The 20,644-nt window shown below is 39.6% G+C and overlaps 1 protein-coding gene across 3 annotated transcripts in view; it reads left to right on the top strand.

Moving 5' to 3' along the window:
- The window catches only part of PCSK5 (proprotein convertase subtilisin/kexin type 5), a 302,119-nt gene that overhangs the window by 182,107 nt on the left and 99,368 nt on the right, over positions 1 to 20,644 (top strand). For all 3 annotated transcript variants that reach the window (XM_030566779.1, XM_030566778.1, XM_030566780.1), the window contains exons 11-12: positions 17,284 to 17,401; positions 18,081 to 18,269. In XM_030566779.1, the coding sequence (XP_030422639.1) occupies positions 17,284 to 17,401; positions 18,081 to 18,269 (307 nt within the window). The remainder of the gene's footprint in view (positions 1 to 17,283; positions 17,402 to 18,080; positions 18,270 to 20,644) is intronic.

Raw genomic sequence — 20,644 nt, 5'->3', positions numbered from 1 at the left:
ATGTAATTCTGCCCCATGACATTTCTGCTGCATCTGAATTAGAAACAGAAAAAAGGTCCCTTTCATTTTTGGATCCAGTCCAGAACCTAAACGATAGAGGATAGTTTTGGAAATGGGGATTCAACTCCAGACCACCTCAAAATTAAGATGTTTTCACATTCAAGGTGTGATCCATAGCCTGGCATTAAAAATGTATTGGAAGGAAATGAGTATTGATATCTTATTATTATGCTTGAAACTCTCTAGTCTATGGTCTTCAAGTGGTGTAAACTGTAGCATTTTGGTTACTGTCTAATTTTCAGAATTCTCTCCCTTTGTATTTTTTCACCTGTTCCCGAGAAAGGCAATAACATCATAATGCTCAGTATCATACTCTGATGTATCTTAGAGCAGTTGTCTCTCATTAGCAAATTAAAGAGTTGTATTAACACATGGTATACTAGCAGTAGCAGGAGCAACAAAGCCTGTATAGTTACAACAATTCTTTCTCTGGCTTAACCCCCCAAAAACTGGAAGACACATATGTGCTGTGTTTGAATTGTAGTGGCAGATATTTATGAGGTAAAGGAGTTAAGGAGGCTTTCTCCCCCACTTGTCTAAAAATCATGAAAGTAGACGTGGATGAATGTGGAGAGGCAGGAAATACAACTTCACCTGGCAAAACTTGGCAGTAGACTTCATGGTGGAATTCAAAAGGAGCAAGACAAACTAAGTGCCTCGACCTCTGTGGAGCTAAGGATCAACTTTAACCCAAATAAAGCACCAGTTTTAACTAAATTATTTTGGCAACTTAGGCTAAGCAAATGGTTCCAATAAAAATCCAGCTCTCTTTAAACCTCTGTTGGTTTTGGATGGAAGAGAAGCAAAAGAGTTAGATTAAATCACAACATCCAAACCTGAGCTCGAAGGGGGAGTTGCACACCGCTGCTGGCAAGAATGAGACTGTATTTTACTAGTGCACGTGGCAATATTTAGTATAATATTTCACTATTATCCTTCACTGCTGCCAAGAGTAACAGTTAAAGTATGGGTTTTTCATAGATGAATTACTCTGATCCTTGTGGAATTGTAGCATAATTTTGTTGATGTCAAGACCCATATTTCTTCCAAAGCATGTTCATTACAAGGCCGAAAAGAGAATTTTTCTGAAATTGACTAAGGCAAAGTAAGGCACAAAAAACAAGCTGCCTTTCTTCCATGAATGCTAGAAGATAAAGGAGAAGGGGGCAGGGAGATTGGTTCTTTAGAAATGAGAAATCAAAGGGTGAAAACAACAAAAACTTGGAAGAACGTCTCACTCAAAGGGTCAGCAAAAGCTGGTACTTGAAAGTGGGTCAGCCTGCCTGTTCAGTGGGCTGGCTCACTGGGCTGCATGGCAACACCGTCCCTCAGCACAGTCACTCTCACTGTTTGTCATTGGGGAACAGAAAGGAGGAACTCACAAATGTAGCTATTGGCTACAAGGTCTCCAGTTTTCTTTTTTTCTTTCTTTCTTTCTTTTTTACACTAATCAAAAAGATTAACTGATGAATAATACTTGAGCTGCCTTATCCTTTGCACTGCAGCGATACCATTTTTCCTCTCCCCCCTCCTCATATTTCCAGTATACTTTTTCTGGAGAGTAAACAGCACTTATTAAATACCAGTCAACTGAATGAATCTCATGGTTAGAAATGGGTTTTCTTTTTAATTACTATTTCACTGAGAGTCAACAGGTGTCTTTACACAGTAGCTTAGGACAAGGCACTCAAAAAATAGTTTTGAACATTTATTTTACAAGCACTCTCAGTCACAGACCTTGGTCATATGGTTTGCAGTGCATCCTTGATCACTACAAAAAATTAGGCAAACTATAGAATGCTCAGCGTGGCTAGATTCTACCTCTTATGCCACCTCAAATAATTTTTTTTTATAACTAATGCAAACCTCTGGTCTAGCAAGAAGTTAAAGAGCATCCTTTTTCCTTCCTGTCTTAGGGGTGTCAAAATGGTTGATCTTTATCTACTACAGACATTGCTTTGGAAAGGTTACTTGCTTGTTCAAGTGTTCAATCAACAGTGTAGGTTAATATTGAAATCATAAAAGAAGAATGTAGCATCAGTGCTCACTTGTCTATAGGTTGAAAGAAACAGAATGCAACAAAGTAATTTTAAGAAGCATAAGCATCTCTTCTGAATGGCATCACTGAGCAGGTAGTCTCAGTTAGGATCTTAATTTAAAGAGCTTCCCGTTTCATACTTCTTTACTTGGTACTAAAGTTCCATGAGCAGTCCAGGACTGTGCATTCTACCAGCAAGTACAGCATTAGGGGGTCAGGAATGAAAGAATTCTAATCCTGACTCTGCCAGTAACATACTGTGTGGTCTTGGGCAACTCACTTTCCCTCATCTGTAAAATGGAGATAATATTACTTATGAGTGAAAAATACAATTTTAGTGAAAAATATCAAAACTTTAACAGATTGTTTCCATTTTCTGACCACCTCTATAGGCTTTTGCCCCACTGGAGACATTCCAGTTGCCTGCAAGAACTGCAAGTGATATGTACCTTTTTGCATCCCACCTCACCAGCAGCATAGCTCTGGTTTGTAAAGCAATGACAGGGAATTTAAGACCTAATCCTGCACCATTGATGGCAACTGAATGTCACTGGAACTTCACTGGGAGCAGGAGAGCGCCCTTAATGTTTGAATAGGCCTTTGAAGGTGTAAACTGCTATATAACTGCTGAGTATTCTTATGATGTTCAGAGCTTGTATTGGATGGGGGCAACACTGGAGAAACACAGAAAGAGGAAAATGAGACAACACCATTTGTATTCTGATAATAGATCAAGTTGAAACTGATGTCAGAGTTAAGTATTCAAACAAAATTCAGAGAACAACTGCAGTGTCTGCACAACATTGTGGGTTATTTCAAAAGAGCTGAATGAGCTCCTGTGCACATTCCGTCACCCATTTTAAATCATGATTTAAGAATTAGATTCATTGCTAACAAATATAAGAATTCTGAATGTGACAGACTTACATTCTAAGCTCTCTTGACTTATGGCAGCCACCTATGAGATCTTTTGTCAGCCAGAAATACTCAGAGTGCAGTTCTCTCTGGCCATACCCTGTTCCTCCCCCCTTAGGGGCTGCAGGTCAGTGTAGTAGTATAGAACCATTCCCATAGCTCTGCGCCACTTAAACCAACACCTTAAAAAAAGGTGCAGTAGCACACAGAGTCTAGACCATTGAATGTAGGGTAACTCAATAGAAGATTCTAGCATCTTTCATCAGGGCCCTAGCATCTGCCACTCTGCTATGGCATTCTAATACTTCATGCTTTATATTTATCAAGAAGCAGGAAAGATTATTACACCATTCACTTTCCAACAAAAGCCAGATCCTTCAGCAATCACCTTTAATTAACATATTAAGGGCAGGGGAGGGGAATGAAAAAAAACCTTCATTAATGAAATGTCATTGAAAACTGTCAAGTCGGTATGACCCCGGAGTTAGTTTAGCAGGCCCTCAGCTTCCCAGTCCATATGGATTTAAAGTTTGAGAGATATCCTCAAGCTATTTCCTTGATCACAGTTGAAAATATAGGTGCTATTATTAATTTATGGCCGTACCTGATTAATTTCATTTTAATTCTCATTTTGCTGCCCTTTGCTTACATCATGGGCTTTTAGTGGTGTTCTGAACACATAAGGGCAGCACTCACCATAGCACCAAGGAAGTGGATGGAAGAAGTCCCTAAAATTAACTGGGATTCTGTCAGAAATGCAGTCCCCTACTTCTCCCAGTAAGGAACCACATTGGCAGAATACACAGTATATGCGAGCAGCATGGGTCAGGGGGAGGAGGAGGAGTGCCCAGTGATAGTGGTGACCATTTAGAATTGTCAAACACGTTTAAATATCACAGAAATCATAGGATTGATGCCAGCACCTTTATTATTTCATTTTTATAAAGTATCATTAAAGTTATTACTGTGGAAACTGAGAGGTAGGGGAGATAGAATGGATATGGTAGCAGAAATAGGGCCATAAATCTTTAATTTTTCAATACAGGCTTTTAGATGATTAGGGGACCTAGAAATTATAGAGTTTTATTTGGCAGACGTTGCATCCCATTCTAGGTGGCTCTTGTTTCCTAGATCATTTCCTCCGTTCCATCAGCAAATGCTCAGATGGCAATTATCAGTAATGTTAAAATTACTTTGGGAGCTATTCAAAGCTCCAAATTTAAAACTAGGTTAAACAAATTGCCTGGTTTCTGAACTTTATCTGCCTTTGCAAGAATCACCAAATCTTTTTGGGACGTAGGATTCTGCAACCTGAAAGCTTGTAGGATTCTTCTCAGGAATTTTTATTTTTGCATAATAGAAATTCATATACCTCCCAATTTTGCTTTTTAAATTAAAAGAGATATCTGAGAGCAGGAACAACAGCAACATGGTCAGGTAGTTCCAGAGATGAGGAGTTCCAGAGAAAGGAAAAAGGATGCCTGGAGAGAGCCCAAAAAATCCTCATTTCTCCTCCCAACTTTAAACACATCAAAAGCTCCTCATTATGACAACTGTAATTCTAGCTGAGGCTGCTGTGTCTGCAGTGCTCTGTTCCCTGCTGGCCGTAGGAACCAAGGGATTGGTTGTAAAATCAAACTGGGAAGGTCTGAGCGGACACACCTCTTAAAGATCAGTGACTAGATACATTAAAAAAAAACATAGACTGACCATAACATATTGTAATACACCCTAATTTGCTTTTCTGCATTTATAGTATTCATATATTGTGGGCCTGATTTACCACTACGTTGGTTCAGTTTGACAGTGGTTTGACTCCATGGTTTTCAGTGGACTTAATCTACCCTAAAACTGAAGTAACACAGTGATAAAATCAAGCCATAGACATTTATATTACAGTAGCACCTACAAACTGTATTCAAGGATGAGATGGATTGTGGCTGGCACCTTACAAACAAGCAATAAAGAAGACAGTCCTTGCCCCAGAGAGCTTCCAGGATTAGTATCCATTGCATAATCCAGGCTATGAACAAACAATTTTCAAGAAATGTATATTATAAAAATTACAGACTGAACTGACAGCACCAACACCAGCCAGCCCACAGATACAATACCATTTGACTTTTCCCCTTTAACACACCTTAATCCAACTCTTTCTCAAAGCCTAGGGGGAGAAAAATTAGCCTTGTAGCATGCATGCCCTACAGGTCAACAGACTCGGGCTCTGCATGAAAAACTAAAATGATACCTTTCCGGTTTGCAGTAATAACTATTCCCAGTAAGACTAGAGTTACTGAATTAAACTTGAGTAAGAAATGGTTATGCTGGAAAGACAGAACACTTTGCCTTTAGTCCTTAAAAATGAAAAGCCCAAGGAATATGTGCAATCACATAATTATGTTGATGTCACTGTTATAACAACCGTCCTTGGAAATTGGGAGATTTTGCAATCTAGCTGCCTAGTTTTACACATACATCCATGGGAATTCAATGCACAGATGTTAGGTGCAGAGTTTTGTGGGTGGAGCTCAGTTCTCTCTCTCTTTTATTTTTTTTTAAATAAAATCCATCCCTAAGGGCCAATGGAGTTTGATTTTCATTGTGTTTTATTGGGTATTTTCACTAATTATATTCACAAATATTCTGCCACCGGGATGACTATATTGTTTAGTGGACAGAGCTTGGGACTGGGATTCAGGTTTCTTAAGGTGAAATCATGGTCCCATTGAAGTAAATGGGAATGTTGCCATTAACTTGTATGGGTCCAGGATGTCACCCTGAGTCTATTTTTTACATTGCCAATTACGCTGTGAGACTTTGGCCAATTATTTAACTTCTCTTTGTCTTAGTTCACATAACCGTACCTATTATAATACTTACTCACCTTACAGGGTTATTGAGATGGATATTTAATTATAAATACTTGTATTATTATTTATTAAACATGTATACCATAACCACAATGTATTTTTTGTTCATCCATCTGTTGCTGAAATCTGATACTGTCCCTGTGCTCAGTCGGGTGTTCTTTTAACTGTTGATAATTTACTGGAACATAAGCACTTCCAAAAAGATACAGAAATGATATAAGCTAACACAAGAGAGATGTTCTTCACTATGCACCTGATACTCTAAGCAGCACAGAAATGGTATTCGTGTGTCTATAGCTAAAAATCTCTCAGCGTTTCCACTTCTAGTTCACTCAACTAATCTGTCATAATTTACTCTGAGTTATTTGCTTATAAATTCTCAGTGAAAGGTTGTTTGTTTGTTTGTTTTCTGTAATCCAAATATGGTTAGATCCATCTGCTTTTAATATCTAGGGGAAACCTCAGATGCACATTCAAGGAGAAATTTGGCCTGAAGAGTCTTAAAAAGGGAAGTGAGTGGGTTTTTTAAATACATTTTGTGCTCTAGTCACAAATGGCTTGTTTTGTTTAAAGAAAATTTACAGACAGTTAGTTTTGCAATGGAGTTGTCTCTTTTGGAGAAATATACTGTAAAATGACCATCACTGAATTTAAAAATTATATCTTACATTACCACACATGGATTATAGCCAACTTTCTTTCAACAAACCTTTTATAAAGCTAGTGCACCAGCATATAATGCTTACTCATAGACTCATAGACTCTAGGCTGGAAGGGACCTCGAGAGGTCATCGAGTCCAGTCCCCTGCCCTCATGGCAGGACCAAATACTGTCTAGACCATCCCTAATAGACATTTATCTAACCTACTCTTAAATATCTCCAGAGATGGAGATTCCACAACTTCCCTAGGCAATCTATTCCAGTGTTTAACTACCCTGACAGTTAGGAACTTTTTCCTAATGTCCAACCTAAATCTCCCTTGCTGCAGTTTAAGCCCATTGCTTCTTGTGTTAGATGTATTCCCTTCAAATAGAATGAGTCATTTTATAAAAGAGAGAAATGAATGGCCTCAGAGCGATCTTTATGGCCAAAATCCTATTATAGAGTATGATACCCATACCAGAGGGTGGGGGGGCAATCATAGAAAATGTAGGGGTACGGCAGGTTTTCTCATTCTATCACGACACTTTTCACAAGGTAACTTTTCTAGGGACAGAGGGAAGAGCAGGTTTCTTGATCACTCTGATAAGATTCTCAACAAATACGATAAATGCAATGGTGTTTTTCTGTGATGTGGATGACAATGCATCCATGGGTAGCGGACTTAACTAGTGACCTATTTCTCATAAGCTACCAAATGATCATTGAAGAGTAATGACTTTCATTACTGCCCAGGGCCTGATTTGCATTAGTGACCCAGAAGTGAAGAGCTCTGTCTCCTATTGCAAGTCCTTTTAGTCAACCAGTCTTCATCTAGTGAATAAGCTAATATGTAGGTGTATTTTAAATTCCTGAAATAGGCAGTTACTGTGAGAATATAATTATAAATGCAATCTATACATTGATTTTCTGCATGCTAAGGTGGTCTTTGTTGTTTTTTAAGGTGGATTTAGGCCTCATAAAGGAAGCAGGACAAAAGTGAAAACGGAATTTTTTTATCCACCAGACTGAACTGACATTGGAAGTATAAACTTTCACATCCTGCTCTGCCAGAGTGCCACAGACCTCTTTATTTTATTTCTTATAGATCACAGAATAGTCAATAGTGGCTTTCAGATAGTTCGATCTACCAATAAAATCTCTATGGTAGTCTTGAGTGTGGTGTTGGATAATATAGTGTTGGTATTGTCTGAAGAAATCAAGCTGTACTGATACAATAATCAGTCACTGGGTTGATATACAGTAACTCCTTGCTTAAAGTGGTCCCAGTTAACCTTGTTTCGTTGTTACATTGCTGATCAATTAGGGAACATGCTTTTTAAAGTTGTGTAATGCTCCCTTCTAAGGTCGTTTGGCAGCTGCCTGCTTTGTCCACTGCTTGCAGGAAGAGCAGCCCGGTGGAACTAGCTGGTGTGTGGTTGGAACCAGGGTGGACCAACAGCCCCCCTATGAGCTCCCCACTCCCCTAAGTTCTCTGTGCAGCAGCTGCTCAGCAGGCTCGCAATTGCAGCTGTCCATCCCCCCACTGCCATGTGCTGCTCCTGCCCTCTGCCTTACAGCTGCTCCCCGAGACTCCTGCTTGCTGTGTGGAGGGGAAGAAGAGGGGGACTAATGTCCCCCTTCCCCCTGCGTCTGCACCCCGCTTACCCCATCTTCCATAGAGCAGGGGGGACACACAACAAGGGAGGCATAGCTCAGTGGTTTGACTGGTTGTGAATGCAGTCCTTGAGGGGGCCACTTAGGGATCTGGGGCAAAATCAGTACTTGGTCCTGCTAGTGAAGGCAGGGGGCTGGACTCGATGACCTTTCAGGGTCCTTCCAGTTCTATGAGATAGGTATATCTCCATATATAAACATATATATGAGGGAACTTCAAGGCAGCTGTGGTCTGGTCTCAGCTGGCTGATCTAATTAACAAGGCAGTGTACTTCTGACTCCACTTTTCATACTTAAAGGGGAAATGCGCATCTCTCTCACTCACACACACAGGGTGTGTGTCTCTGTCTGCCCTCCCTCCTTTCCTGGTGCCTTGTACAGTAGAGTGTGAGAGTTAACCCTTAAGGGCTCAGCCAACTGCTAGTTCATCATTTCGCAGTAAGGCATTCCCAGGAAATATCCCACCCCCTGTAGAACCTAACCCCCTCATTTTCATTAATCCTTATGGGGGAATTGGATTCGCTTAACATCGTTTCACTCAAAGGTGCATTTTTCAAGAACATAACTACAACGTTAAGTAAAGAGTTAGTGTAATTACATGTAGAAGTTAAGCACAAGTTTTATTGAACAAATATACATTGTATCCTTTTTCTGATTATTTGCTATCACTTTTCTACCTACATATCTGGCCCCCAAATTTTCAGTATATCCCATTATAATGTAATATAATAAAGAGGGTAGTACACAGTGCACTTTTCTGTCGTACAAACAGACCATTATGTTGTGTGATCCTTGGAACAGAAACTGAAAATTCCTTCTAATCCTGCCGAGTCCTTAGACTTATCTGTATTTTGCGGAAATATGTGGTTTTCTGTTGTCTTGGTTATAAGCAGAAACATTTATATTTTGGTTATAAGCAGAAACATAAAAATGCAAGGAATACAATTGCATTCTTTCCATGCCCTCCTTTGAGTTTCAAATACATTATGTGAATTTGAAAAGCTTGAGTGTTGGTTTTATCCGCAAGAGTAAAAAGAACAGTATCCGATAATTTGTTGTTGGCTGTTCAGTACAGTTATGAGTTTCAAAGGTCAAATCTTATTATTTTAAATTACTGGTAGCTTTTGGCACAACACAAGTGAATTGGGATTTAAGGATGTGACTGCAAAACACAAGTTCTAATTCAAAATCTCAAAAATTCTTTTAGTTGAAATTTGACACAGGCAAAATAGGACAAAGTTTAAGCAGTGCTGCTTAAAAACAAATACATTTTCCTTGTAGCATCCTTTACCATCCCTGCATTTTTCCTTAAAATACATCTGCTTTATACTTGACATACCAAAATACTTCTAACATTTGCAGTAAAACTAATCAAATGACAGAAATTAATTAAAGCAATGTGGAATTAGAACTATATCTATTTAGTAAGTTATCCATCTTTAATAACCTGTCAAAAGTAGAAGTTTGGGAAGAAGATCTATTCTAAGATCATCTTGCAGAAAGATGAGGGATGGAAAAAGTTGTAGGATGAGTAAGAAGGGGAGAGTAGCTAATTTCAGGAGTCTTAAGAATCTCCTCATGTTTAAGATATTAAAAAAACAAATATTGACCAAATTCCTGTGAAATACAGACATCCTTGTAGATGAGAAGGACAATCTACGGGCAAGCAGGAGAATTGAAAAGGGGAAGCTTTTCACTGCCAATTAAACACAGATGTTTTGGAATCTCTGCTGTCAAGTACAGGGTTGCCAGCCCAATATCGGGCATCAGCATATCCAAAACAAAAAAAACAAGATCTAAAACACAGTGTAACAGAGCAATCTTGTGTAAAGAGGAGTACTGCAAAATTTCCTAGTCAGGTTTAATAATGTTCCTGTTTACTTTCACCACAGTGCTAGTTACACTTGCACCTCTGTCTGGTAAATATGCACAAAACCAATACAGCTGTGGGAACAAATTCAGATTCAGTTAAATATTTAACACAGTCTTGTATTTTAAAGCATTTCAGTGCAGATGATTCTGTCCTCATTTGATTTTCAGTGAGATTGATATAGATGTCTGGGTCTAGAATAACACAAAACAAATCCAGAGAAATTCTGTAATTTTATTTCGTCCAATCTAGCTGAGCAATATCTAAAAGCGCAGACACATACCATATATAGTGGCATTTCAGGCAAGTAATTTTGCAGATTCCAGGTGGCTAGATGCATACCAGTAGCTTTAGATGAGATCAGGGGCCAGATCCCCAACCAGTGTAAATTCACTTCACTGGCAATTTACTTCAGTTGAGACTGTTCCCTCAGATGTATTTCTAAACTCTCATACTGCCAGCAGTGTCTTTTATTGATTCAATATTGGTAGTATAAAGCATGCACCACCATGAACATTAGACAATACTTTTACACTCTCAAAGCCATTTTCAGGGATTGGAAAATTAGAGGGAATAGTGATAATTGCTGGATAAGATCAAATGAGGAGAAGACATTCTGCCTCCTATGTAGTTGTTTCATTTGTTTCTGTCAATCCAGTATCTGAAGAGGGATATAATAATCAGGCACTTTTATAGTGGCTAAACGGTCTGTGAGAACAGGTGATCAGAAGAACTGAAGATCATTTCATTAAAATGGACAAGGACAAAATGTGGCAGCATCACTTACATTCTGTTTAGCTCTATTGACATTATAAGTACTATATTTTCAATGTGGCCCAATTCACCTAGAGACTGTGCGAGATTTTAAATTATGACTGAATTTATGAATAACAATCACTAATAGTTCTGCATATGACCAAATCTTGGGAATGGATTCTGTTCTTTAAAGGCTGCACTTCAGAGGGGGCAGCACATAATATATAGTTTACATCACCTTTATGTATAAACAAGAACAGTCTTTTCCTAAACATCCTACATCTTTTCCTATACATGAAAGTGTTGGCCCAAAATAAAGGGATTACGTACCTTTCCTAGAAAAACTGAGGAAGATCTGATAAACTTGCATAGTTAATCATTGCTAGATGGTCTCTGATTTTATAGTGGGGGTTGGAGGAGCTGCTCTGTGGATAAATAAATGGACATTAACCTCTAGAAATGTTAGTTATTCTTCTTTAATGATAAGAAGAGTAAAGAGATCAGCTACAATTCAATTTTTGCTTTGTGAGACTAGTTTTCCCTTAAATCTCTCCTGTTACATATATGTAAAGCTCTATGCACAACTGTGAAACTGTATAAACAATAGTGGGCCAAGTTACGTGTGCGTGCATGAGGAGAGACATGGCTCAAAGAACACCTTTGCCCTTTGCACCCATGAGCAACCCTTGGAGCACAGTTGTAGTCCCTCCTCTCAGAGTGCAGACGAACACGCCCAACAGCTTTATTATGTCAAAGAGTGGAGAAGAGGCAGAACCATGGGCTTCCTATGCATTGACCAGCCAGCAGAGTTAAATGGGCACTGAGGGGGAGTACACTGCTACTGAAATGGTACAGCAGCAGGCTTGCTCCCATTCCATATTCTTCTTCTCTGTTAATGAGGCAGAAATCCCCCTGAAGCCATCTCCACACCATCCCTAACATAGACAGAGCCATAAAGTCACAGATGAACCCGATAATAATTCCTAGTGATTATGATGTGCAGCACATAATGTGTAGTGTGCCTGTGTCTTACACTGCACCTGTATCAGCCTTCAGTAGACAGCAAACACAACATATCATGATTACCTTGCTAATGGTGTTTTCCTACCTGTGTCAGCAGAAGTGAGTCCGCATTCTTTTCCAATGGCAATCACATCTCTAGATGTTACCCCAATGGCACGCCTAGCCCCATATGTGCTGTCAAAGTAATTTTTTACCATTCCTGGAGGCATCAGAATTGGTTACTGTCAGACACAGTAGAAGTAGAGTTCATAAGCATCACCAGTTTGGGTACAAATGAAGGGGTGTGATTTGAAGACAGTGGGGAAGGAGATTAAACCCTCTTTTCCTTTACGATGGGAGTGATCAGCAACTTTTGTTAACTCTGTAATGTTTTCCTAAATTATTTTTTATTGTCTGAAAATGATGGTCCTGTCTCAGTCCCGTCAGTCTCAGTCCCTGCAGCTGCCATCCAAACCCACTTGATCAAGCGCTTTGAAGTGTAGGCACTGCAGACAGCCAAATAGCAGCTGTCTAGAAGGTTACCACGTGGAGGTATTTAGTAGCACCACTGACTTGATTTGAACGGGAATATTTTTCATGGAAGTGTGTACTTACGTTTAAAGTGTAAGTGTATGTGTGTGTATATATAAACAGGTGCCAAGCCTCTTAGTCCTACTTCTCCTCTTCCATACAAAAGAGTTTAAACATTAACTGTAATGATGGTGATGGACAATTAACATAAGTACCATCACTCTTACTGTTAATCTCTTCTCATGAATGAAAAATGAGCACAACTTCATTTTAAAAAGAGGTGTTAAAGGTAGGAAAGATTGGGGGCGGGAGTTGTGTAAATATTTCAAACCAGCTATTTTTTAAAGTGTGAATATTCAGACTCTGGTTCCTCAGGAAACTCAGTGTGTAAGTAGGGTAGAGGAAACCACTTTGGGCTCAACCAGAGGTCTGCCTGACCAGGGGTGTCCTTGAACAGACTTCTGCCATCACCAAAGCCTGCTACTCACCCTCCCACTCAGCTGGCTCAGGAGTGTGTGTGCAAGAGTGGGGAATGAGCAAAAGTTTGGCTCTTCCCTGTCCCCTGTCTCCCAACATATCAGCTGTGCCAACTGCTTCCCCTGGGAGCAAAAAACTGTATTTCCATGAGTTATCCCAAAGATTTCTCTATTGGGTAATATGGTGGCACTAATACCATTCCCTCCTGTTGAAATTAGTTGCTATACCAATGATGTCTGCACAGTTGATAGGCATGTTGGGAGCCCTTCCACCCATATAGCTGGTCCTAGTGTGGGTGAACGGTGTGACTTTCCTCAGTAAGATCTTGCATACCACAGTGATGGTCACAGTATAAAAACAGACAGATAAGTAGATAACTGTATGTTAATTAAAAGTCCCTCTTTTCCCAAGAAGACATCTCCACCCAAGAGCTTTTTCACTTAACCTCATTGACTCCAGTGGTCACATTTATCAAATGAGGAATTGCTCAGCCCCTGCTTTATTTGCCCTCATATAGTATTGATGAACCTTCTTCTTTGTCCATTTATTTTTGCAGTAGACATCTGCGGTATTTTTCAGTACAAAGAATTCAAAAGGCTGGGGGAAGGGCTTTGAGGTCTTAGGCTGCCAATACTGAAATATCCTTGGAATTTCATCACAGATGACATTTTCCTAGCTCAAGAAGTGTGCAACCAACATGAGGGAATTCTGTGTTAGACCTCATCTTCACAGATAAATAGGAACTGATTACAAAAATAAAAATTAATGGTCGCTTTGGTACACGTATCGTGACTTGATCACATTTATAATATGCAACAGAATAAAGTCTAAATCAGTAATATATATACTTGGCGCTTTAAAAGGGCCAGTTTCACAAAGCTGAAAACAATTATGAGCCAAAATCAGCTGTGAGGAAAAATTTAATCAGAAAAATGTGAATTATAATTAGGAATTGTTTAAGAATACTTCACTAGATGCCCAGAATGCCACAATTGAGGAAGAAGGCTGAATTGTTTAAAACACTGATCTGGTTTAGAGGGGAAGTGAAGGCAGCTATAAAAAAATGTATAACAAATAGAAGAAAGGGAAAGTATAGTAGTGAATATAGTTAGGAAGCTCCGAATTGTAGAAAATGTATAAGGGAAGCAAAGGGACACAAGGAGGAATCTATAGTCAGCAGATTTAAAGGACAATAAGAATGCAGTATATGAGGAACAAAGGAATCCTGACAATAATATTGGTCCATTATTAGATGTAAATGGTAGAATTATTAAATGTTTCTGTTCTATATTTGGGAAAAAACTTATGAGATTATAAATTTGGTTGATAAAGGTAATAGTGTTGATATAATATACTTAGATTTCTCTAAGGCATTTGACTTGGTACCACACAACATTTTGATTAAAAAACTAAAATGATATAAAATTAACATTGCACACATTAAATAGATTAAAAGCTGGCTAACTGATAAGTTCTCAAAATGTAATTGTAAAAGGGGAATCATTGTCAAGCGTGAGTGTTTCTAGTGGAGTCCCACGGGGATCTGTTCTTGGACCTGTGCTATTTAACACTTTTATCAGTTGACCTGGAAAAAATCATAATATCATCACTGACACAAAACTTGGAGAAGTGATTAATAATGAAGTGGACAGGTCACTGAACAAAGTGACCTGGATCATTTGGTGAACTGGGCATAAGCAAACAATATGCGTTTTAATATGCCTAAATGTCAATGTGTATATCTGGAGCAAAGACTGTAGGCCATACTTCCACAATGGAGGCCTCTGTCCTGGGAACCAGTGACTCTGAAAAAGATTTGAGGGTGATGGTGCATAATCAGCTGAATATGTGCTCCCAGTGCAACAGCCCAAAGGTCTAATGCAATCCTTGGATGCATAAACGGGAGTCTCAAGTAGGAGTAAAGAGGTTATTTTACCTGTATTTGGCACTGCTAGAACCTGTGTCCAGTTCTCGTGCCCACAATTCAAGAAGGATATTGATAGATTAAAGAGGGCTCAGAGAAGAGCCACTAGTATGATTAAAGGATTAGAAAACATGCCTTTTAGTCATAAACTCAAGGAGCTCAATCTGTTTAGTTTAACAAAGAGAAGGACTTGATTACAGTGTATGGGGAGCAAATATTTAATAATGGTCTAGCAGAGGAAAGTATAACACAATCCGCTGGCTAGAAGTTGAAGCTAGATAAATTCAGACTGGAAATAATGCAAAAAAATTTTATCAATGAGGGTAATTAGCCATTGGAACAGTGAACCAAGGGTTGTAGTGGATTCTCCATCACTGACAATCTTTAACTCAAGATTTGATGTTTTTCTAAAAGATCTGCTCTAGGAATTATTGTATGGAAGTTCTATGGCCTGTGTTACACGGGAAGTGTAACATCATAATGACAAGATCATAACAATGGTCCCTTCTGGCCTTGGAATGCATGAATCTGTTATACACTGTGAAGTCTTTTTTGGTATGTTTTATTCTGAAAATGTTAGATGCCCAATCACTTAGAAGAGCCATGTTTTAGCTCTCTTAGATTGCACGTTTCTATTCTATGAGCACTTGCATTTGGGGCTAAAGGGAAAGGAAATTGTAAGAATAAGAGTTCATTGTACTTGCAGGATTTTCCTTTAAAGAATCTTCTTCAGTTGGCCGTTTCAGCCAGCCTTAGATTTGCCATATTTGGAATTTGTGATCTTTAAGTATAGGCCGGTTTTATACTTTGAACTGTCATTTGTTTAACAAGGGTTTGTGGGGGGTGGGGAATGTTAGATACAATCCTTTGAGTTCTAGTTTGGCATTGATTGGAGGCTGGTTTCATAAACTTCCAGCAAAGTGTAGCTAGAAAGACTTATACCATGTCTTGTCACATTAGAGATTAAAACAGCATATATGTTTTTTTTCTGAGGTTTTGTCTGTAGTACTGTCTGTGGTAGCAGTCTGATTTATCAATACAATGTTGTGATTTAAAAGTACTCACTCCCATACTCTTCTCCTTCCACTGCCTCTACCCAAGAAATCTACCAAAGATATAGATTTGTAGCAGCTGTAACAGATGGTCACTGATGTTTGCAGTCCCTTCTAATTAATCAACATCCACTTGCAAGCTCCTGTTTTGATTGGAACTAAAAAAAATTTGCAGGTGATTAACAGGTCAGTGAGTGAAACTTTCAGTACAAGCCATGAAGCTGCTTATTACTAAGCCCTTTTAAGTACTAAACATTTTATGTTCTTTATTTTTAAAAAAGTAACTTTCTACCCTTCAAGAGCAGGTATGTGACATAATTGACATGCCTTAGACAACAGGATCAAGTTCATATTCACAGGACTATCACTTTAAAATGTCAAAAGTGAAAGCTTGCAGGGCAGGGGAGAAAATCTGTCACACATTTCATGGCCTCCATATCTTTTATGCATCTGGGTTCAATTGCTGATTCACCTAAAATTAGGAAAGATAGCATTTTTAAGCCACCTTCTGAGATGTTGAACTTAATTATTAGATATGACAGGAAATTGAATTTCTCCCAGAAAGGGAATTGTTTACTGTGAAAAGTCTGCTGCATGATGGTTTTTCCACTTTAAAACTGCTAGTGTTAGAGATATGAGGCGTCCACAGTCATAACTGCTCTATTGACTTCATTGTCTCTGGTTCTGTGCGGGTGTGCAGAGGGAATGGAGCAAGGAGCTATCTATCCCCTCTTCTGCTTTGCACCCTGTTCAAGGGCCAGGGATGACTTTAGCCCCTGGGGTTGGAGAAGTATAGGGATTTCTCCCTCCTTGCACAAACTACCCCAAGAATGGAGGGAAGAGTTGGCCAGCTGCACAGGAGGAACATACTGCACCATCTGAGAGAGAATGAGACAACATCCACACTCCCGCTGTGCACAAGGAAACAAGGAAGGGATTGTATCAGCATCTAAATGCCACAGTCTGGCCCTGTATAAATTGCAAAAGCACAGTGAGTCAGCCACCTTCAGAATGTGTCTGTAGTTGTGGTTGTGAGGTATTTGAATAATCAGAGATATCACATTTCTGCCTCCTTCCACCTTCTAACATTTGTTTGCAGGCTCATGGCAAAGGACTGGGTTGAATTAAAGCAGGTGACCAAAGGGCAGTCTGTAAGGCAGTTGCACTCCATGGAGTTTTATAGTGTCTGGGGTACCCAGTTCTTGATGAAGCAATGCATGCTGGGATCTGTAGTCTCCATTGGCCATGTCTGCAATGAAGATCTGAACAGCTGCAATATGTTCTATTTTGTGCAAAGTAGGTATAGCCCTTATTGCCAGAATAGCTCTTGGCTCCTGAGCAAAAGGAATGAAGCAGAGGAAATGAAGCAATAGCCTTTAGCTGATGACTGCAGTGACTAATGATGCCATTCTGTTAGCCAAACAGCAATGTGCTATGTTGTGATTGTAACCATTCTGTTTACATCTAACAGTGAGCCACTTATATGGATTTGGACTGATGGATGCTGAAGCTATGGTGATGGAAGCAGAAAAATGGACAACAGTCCCTCAACAGCATGTGTGTGTGGAAAGCACGGATCACCAAGCCAAGTAATACACATTATAATCACTGGTTCCTATATTTACATGTAGAGGAATTGATACAATATACCTTTCCTTGTGCTCTCTTTGATTTGCCCATATGAAAGTTATCCTGCTCTTGATACATCATAGAACTGTAGGGCTGGAAGGGACATCGAGAGCTCATCTAGTAAAGGCCCGCAGCCTGGGGGAAGTTTGTTTTCTCACTGTATGTGCCCAGCCTGTTCTATGGCTACACAGAAAATATCAGTCTTCAGGTCTACTTCAAAAATGACAGATGTATTTCATGGGCTAGATCCTCAGCTGCCGAAAATTGGCACACTTCCGGGAAGTTATGCTAGTTTATACCAGATGACGATCTGATCTACTGCTTGTTAATGATATTCACTATCTAATACATAGTAGCCAAAATTATTTAAGCAACAACCATGGAGCCAGGCATTTCTGTGAATTAACAAACTGTAATCCTGTGACATTCTCTGATGCCATCAGCAAATCTCAGCTGGTCACTAAGATTATGCTAACTGAGATGCCTGGTAGGTAACTAAGATAATGCTAAAGTTTTATTTTTTAAACTAAAAAATAGTAATCTGACTGACCAATAAATGTCATACAAGGATGATTTGGTTCCATTCTCCAGAGAGCTAGCCTGAAACAACTTTGTTGTTGGTATATGTTTATGTTACAGAACAATACGGCCCGACAGCCAGGTCCACTCAGTATACAAAGCCACTGGCTGTTCAGATAATTCCAACCACCATGTGATCTACTTGGAGCATGTGGTTGTGCGCATCACTATCACCCATCCTCGGCGTGGAGACTTGGCAATTTTCCTAACCTCTCCTTCTGGAACAAAGTCGCAGCTCTTGGCTAACAGGTACAGTAACCCTATGCAACTTTGCACTCCAGTCAGAGCTCAGAGCTGGGGTGAGATTGTAGCTTACATAGAGAGGAATCAAATAATTTTTGTCAGTGTGTTAACAGTCATAGGCACCTAATTACTTTGAGGAGGGGAGTTGGAGGGATGAGGGAAATGAAGCAGTAATTAACTGTGAGGACTGTAGTCATTACTGCATCAGTATAGGACTAGACTAGAGCAAAGCTGTTATAGAGTGACATCTTTACAGCAGGAAGCAGAGTTTTTTGACAGAACCCCTCCCAGCTGTGAGCTCAGCACAGAAGCAAAGGAAACGTTGATCGTCTGAGTGTTATAGGAGGGTAGCTGAATGGGGGAAAGTCTTCTATAGACAATTAATACATAATTGTTCATCCCTCCTTCCTTAACACTTCCTCCCAAATAATAAACACAGAACAAAATGGCCTAATTCCTCTGTAACTATTTTTCTCATTAATTCCCCTTCCATTTTTCCTTCTGCCAGAGTATATAGAAGTGGTCTCCTCCAGCCACAAAAGGCTCTTGACAGAATAAGAAAGAAAACATGGTTATTGTTATGAGTGGGCATGGCACTGTTGATCATAAAAAATTGTTGACACTCATATGAGATTTTTTAATGGGCATCTCTCAAGTGGACCCACATTCCTATCTCACTGTTTCCATAGAGTTGTGATGGACACCTGATGTTTGTTACTAGGCCTTTATCATGCAGCGATCCACAAGGCTCAGTCTCTCTCCCTTCCTCTTTCAGCTCTACATAAGACTGCTTAGAGAAACTGGGAGACACCTTATCCAAATCCGACAGAGTGTCTCATTCTCTGAGGCAGCTCCTCCACCACCAGGATGCTCCAATGCCTAGAAGTGATGTGTATCACTATCACTTACCCTCAGCATCCATCAACAGATGGAAGAAGAGCAGTTGTCTTAAACCCAGCTCATGAATAATGTCAGTAGGAAGGAGACACTCTTTAGAGACCCTGCTAGTACCTTATCCTCACCAAAACTTTAACTACCAATCAATGGTCCAGATCACAGATTTTCAAAATGGAATAGCACCTCAGGGGCCTCCTCAAACTCCTTGCTAGTCCCAGGCATGCAAATAGCCACAGTGGCAAGGAATGCTTTCTTGCATCTCCAGCTGGCCAGAAAAATGTGCCCTATCTTCTCATGCAAGGATAATCAACACTTTTGCCTGGTGACTCACCACATTAGTCTGCTGTAGTTCTTCATAGCGTTGAATGCAGCTATCGCACAAAGGCTGAATTTAGTGCAGCATGTTGCCTTAGCAACAACAACCAAAACTAGCACATCACACCTGTGCTTTGTGAACTCCATCAGGTCCTCATTCATTTCAGAAAAAAATGTGAAGTCCCAATCATTATCTGCAAAGCCTTTAACAAATTGGAACCTGGCTACTTCAGAGACGGCCTCAGAAGTCCTGGTCTTCCAAGACAGCTGAGGGACAACACAGCTATAAAGAACCAGGGGTCAACTCTTTGACCTGGGCAACAGAGCATTCGTAGTGGCAGAACAGATGCTGTGGAGCTCCTTGATAGAAGAGATAGATTAACTCCAAACATGGTTTTGTTCAGCTTGACGTTTAAGACCCATCTTCTCACTAAAATCTTTCCCCAGGAGTGATGCCCATAAATACTTTTTTAAAAATCCTTCAAGCATATAAGTTCACACATGGAATAGAGAAGGAAATCACCATTTGTTCTGAATTTTTAGCTTCTTCACAGTATTTCCAGTATTGCAATACCATCATTATCAATGCCTTAGAAATAACATTGACAGGTACATGTGCCATACAGAACCTTCTTCTTTGTTGACCTGTACAGAGACAGATTCTGTCCATCTAGACAATTGGTTTGATTTTCTGCTTGGAGGAGGCTCTCTTTACTCTTCTATCCTGTTTTTGTGCAGTGGTTCTTCCATGAAAGCTTCAAGATGAACATTTTTAAAACAGTCCAAATAAATATATCCAAATAAAATAAGTTGATATAAACCCCTGGGTTTTACTAGAGCTCACTTTAGGATCCAGCCTTTCATGTGTTGCAGCTGACTCATTACCGGTGGGAGATAAAGACATTCCAGTGTTCACAGCTCACCTCTTGTGATGATTGGTATGTGGAAAAGGTACAGAATTTAATGCAATCATCCTATTTGTAGCCCTTGCTCCTTAAAAGGCAGTCATTTTCTGAGCTTGCAAGTGAAACAGAAATGATGCAAAAGATATATATATATATAAAGCATGGAAATGTGAGGCTGCTTCTCATTCTGCACTGTTATCTGAATGCTACCCTCAAAACAAAGATTGAAAGGCCTTTTATGTTCAGCCCTTTTCCAGAAACAAA

The sequence above is a fragment of the Gopherus evgoodei genome, chromosome 6 (genome assembly GCF_007399415.2).
Source record: "Gopherus evgoodei ecotype Sinaloan lineage chromosome 6, rGopEvg1_v1.p, whole genome shotgun sequence".
NCBI lineage: Eukaryota > Metazoa > Chordata > Testudines > Testudinidae > Gopherus > Gopherus evgoodei.
The sequence above is the reverse complement of the archived record's forward strand: the minus strand, read 5'-3'. Positions and strand labels throughout refer to the sequence as shown.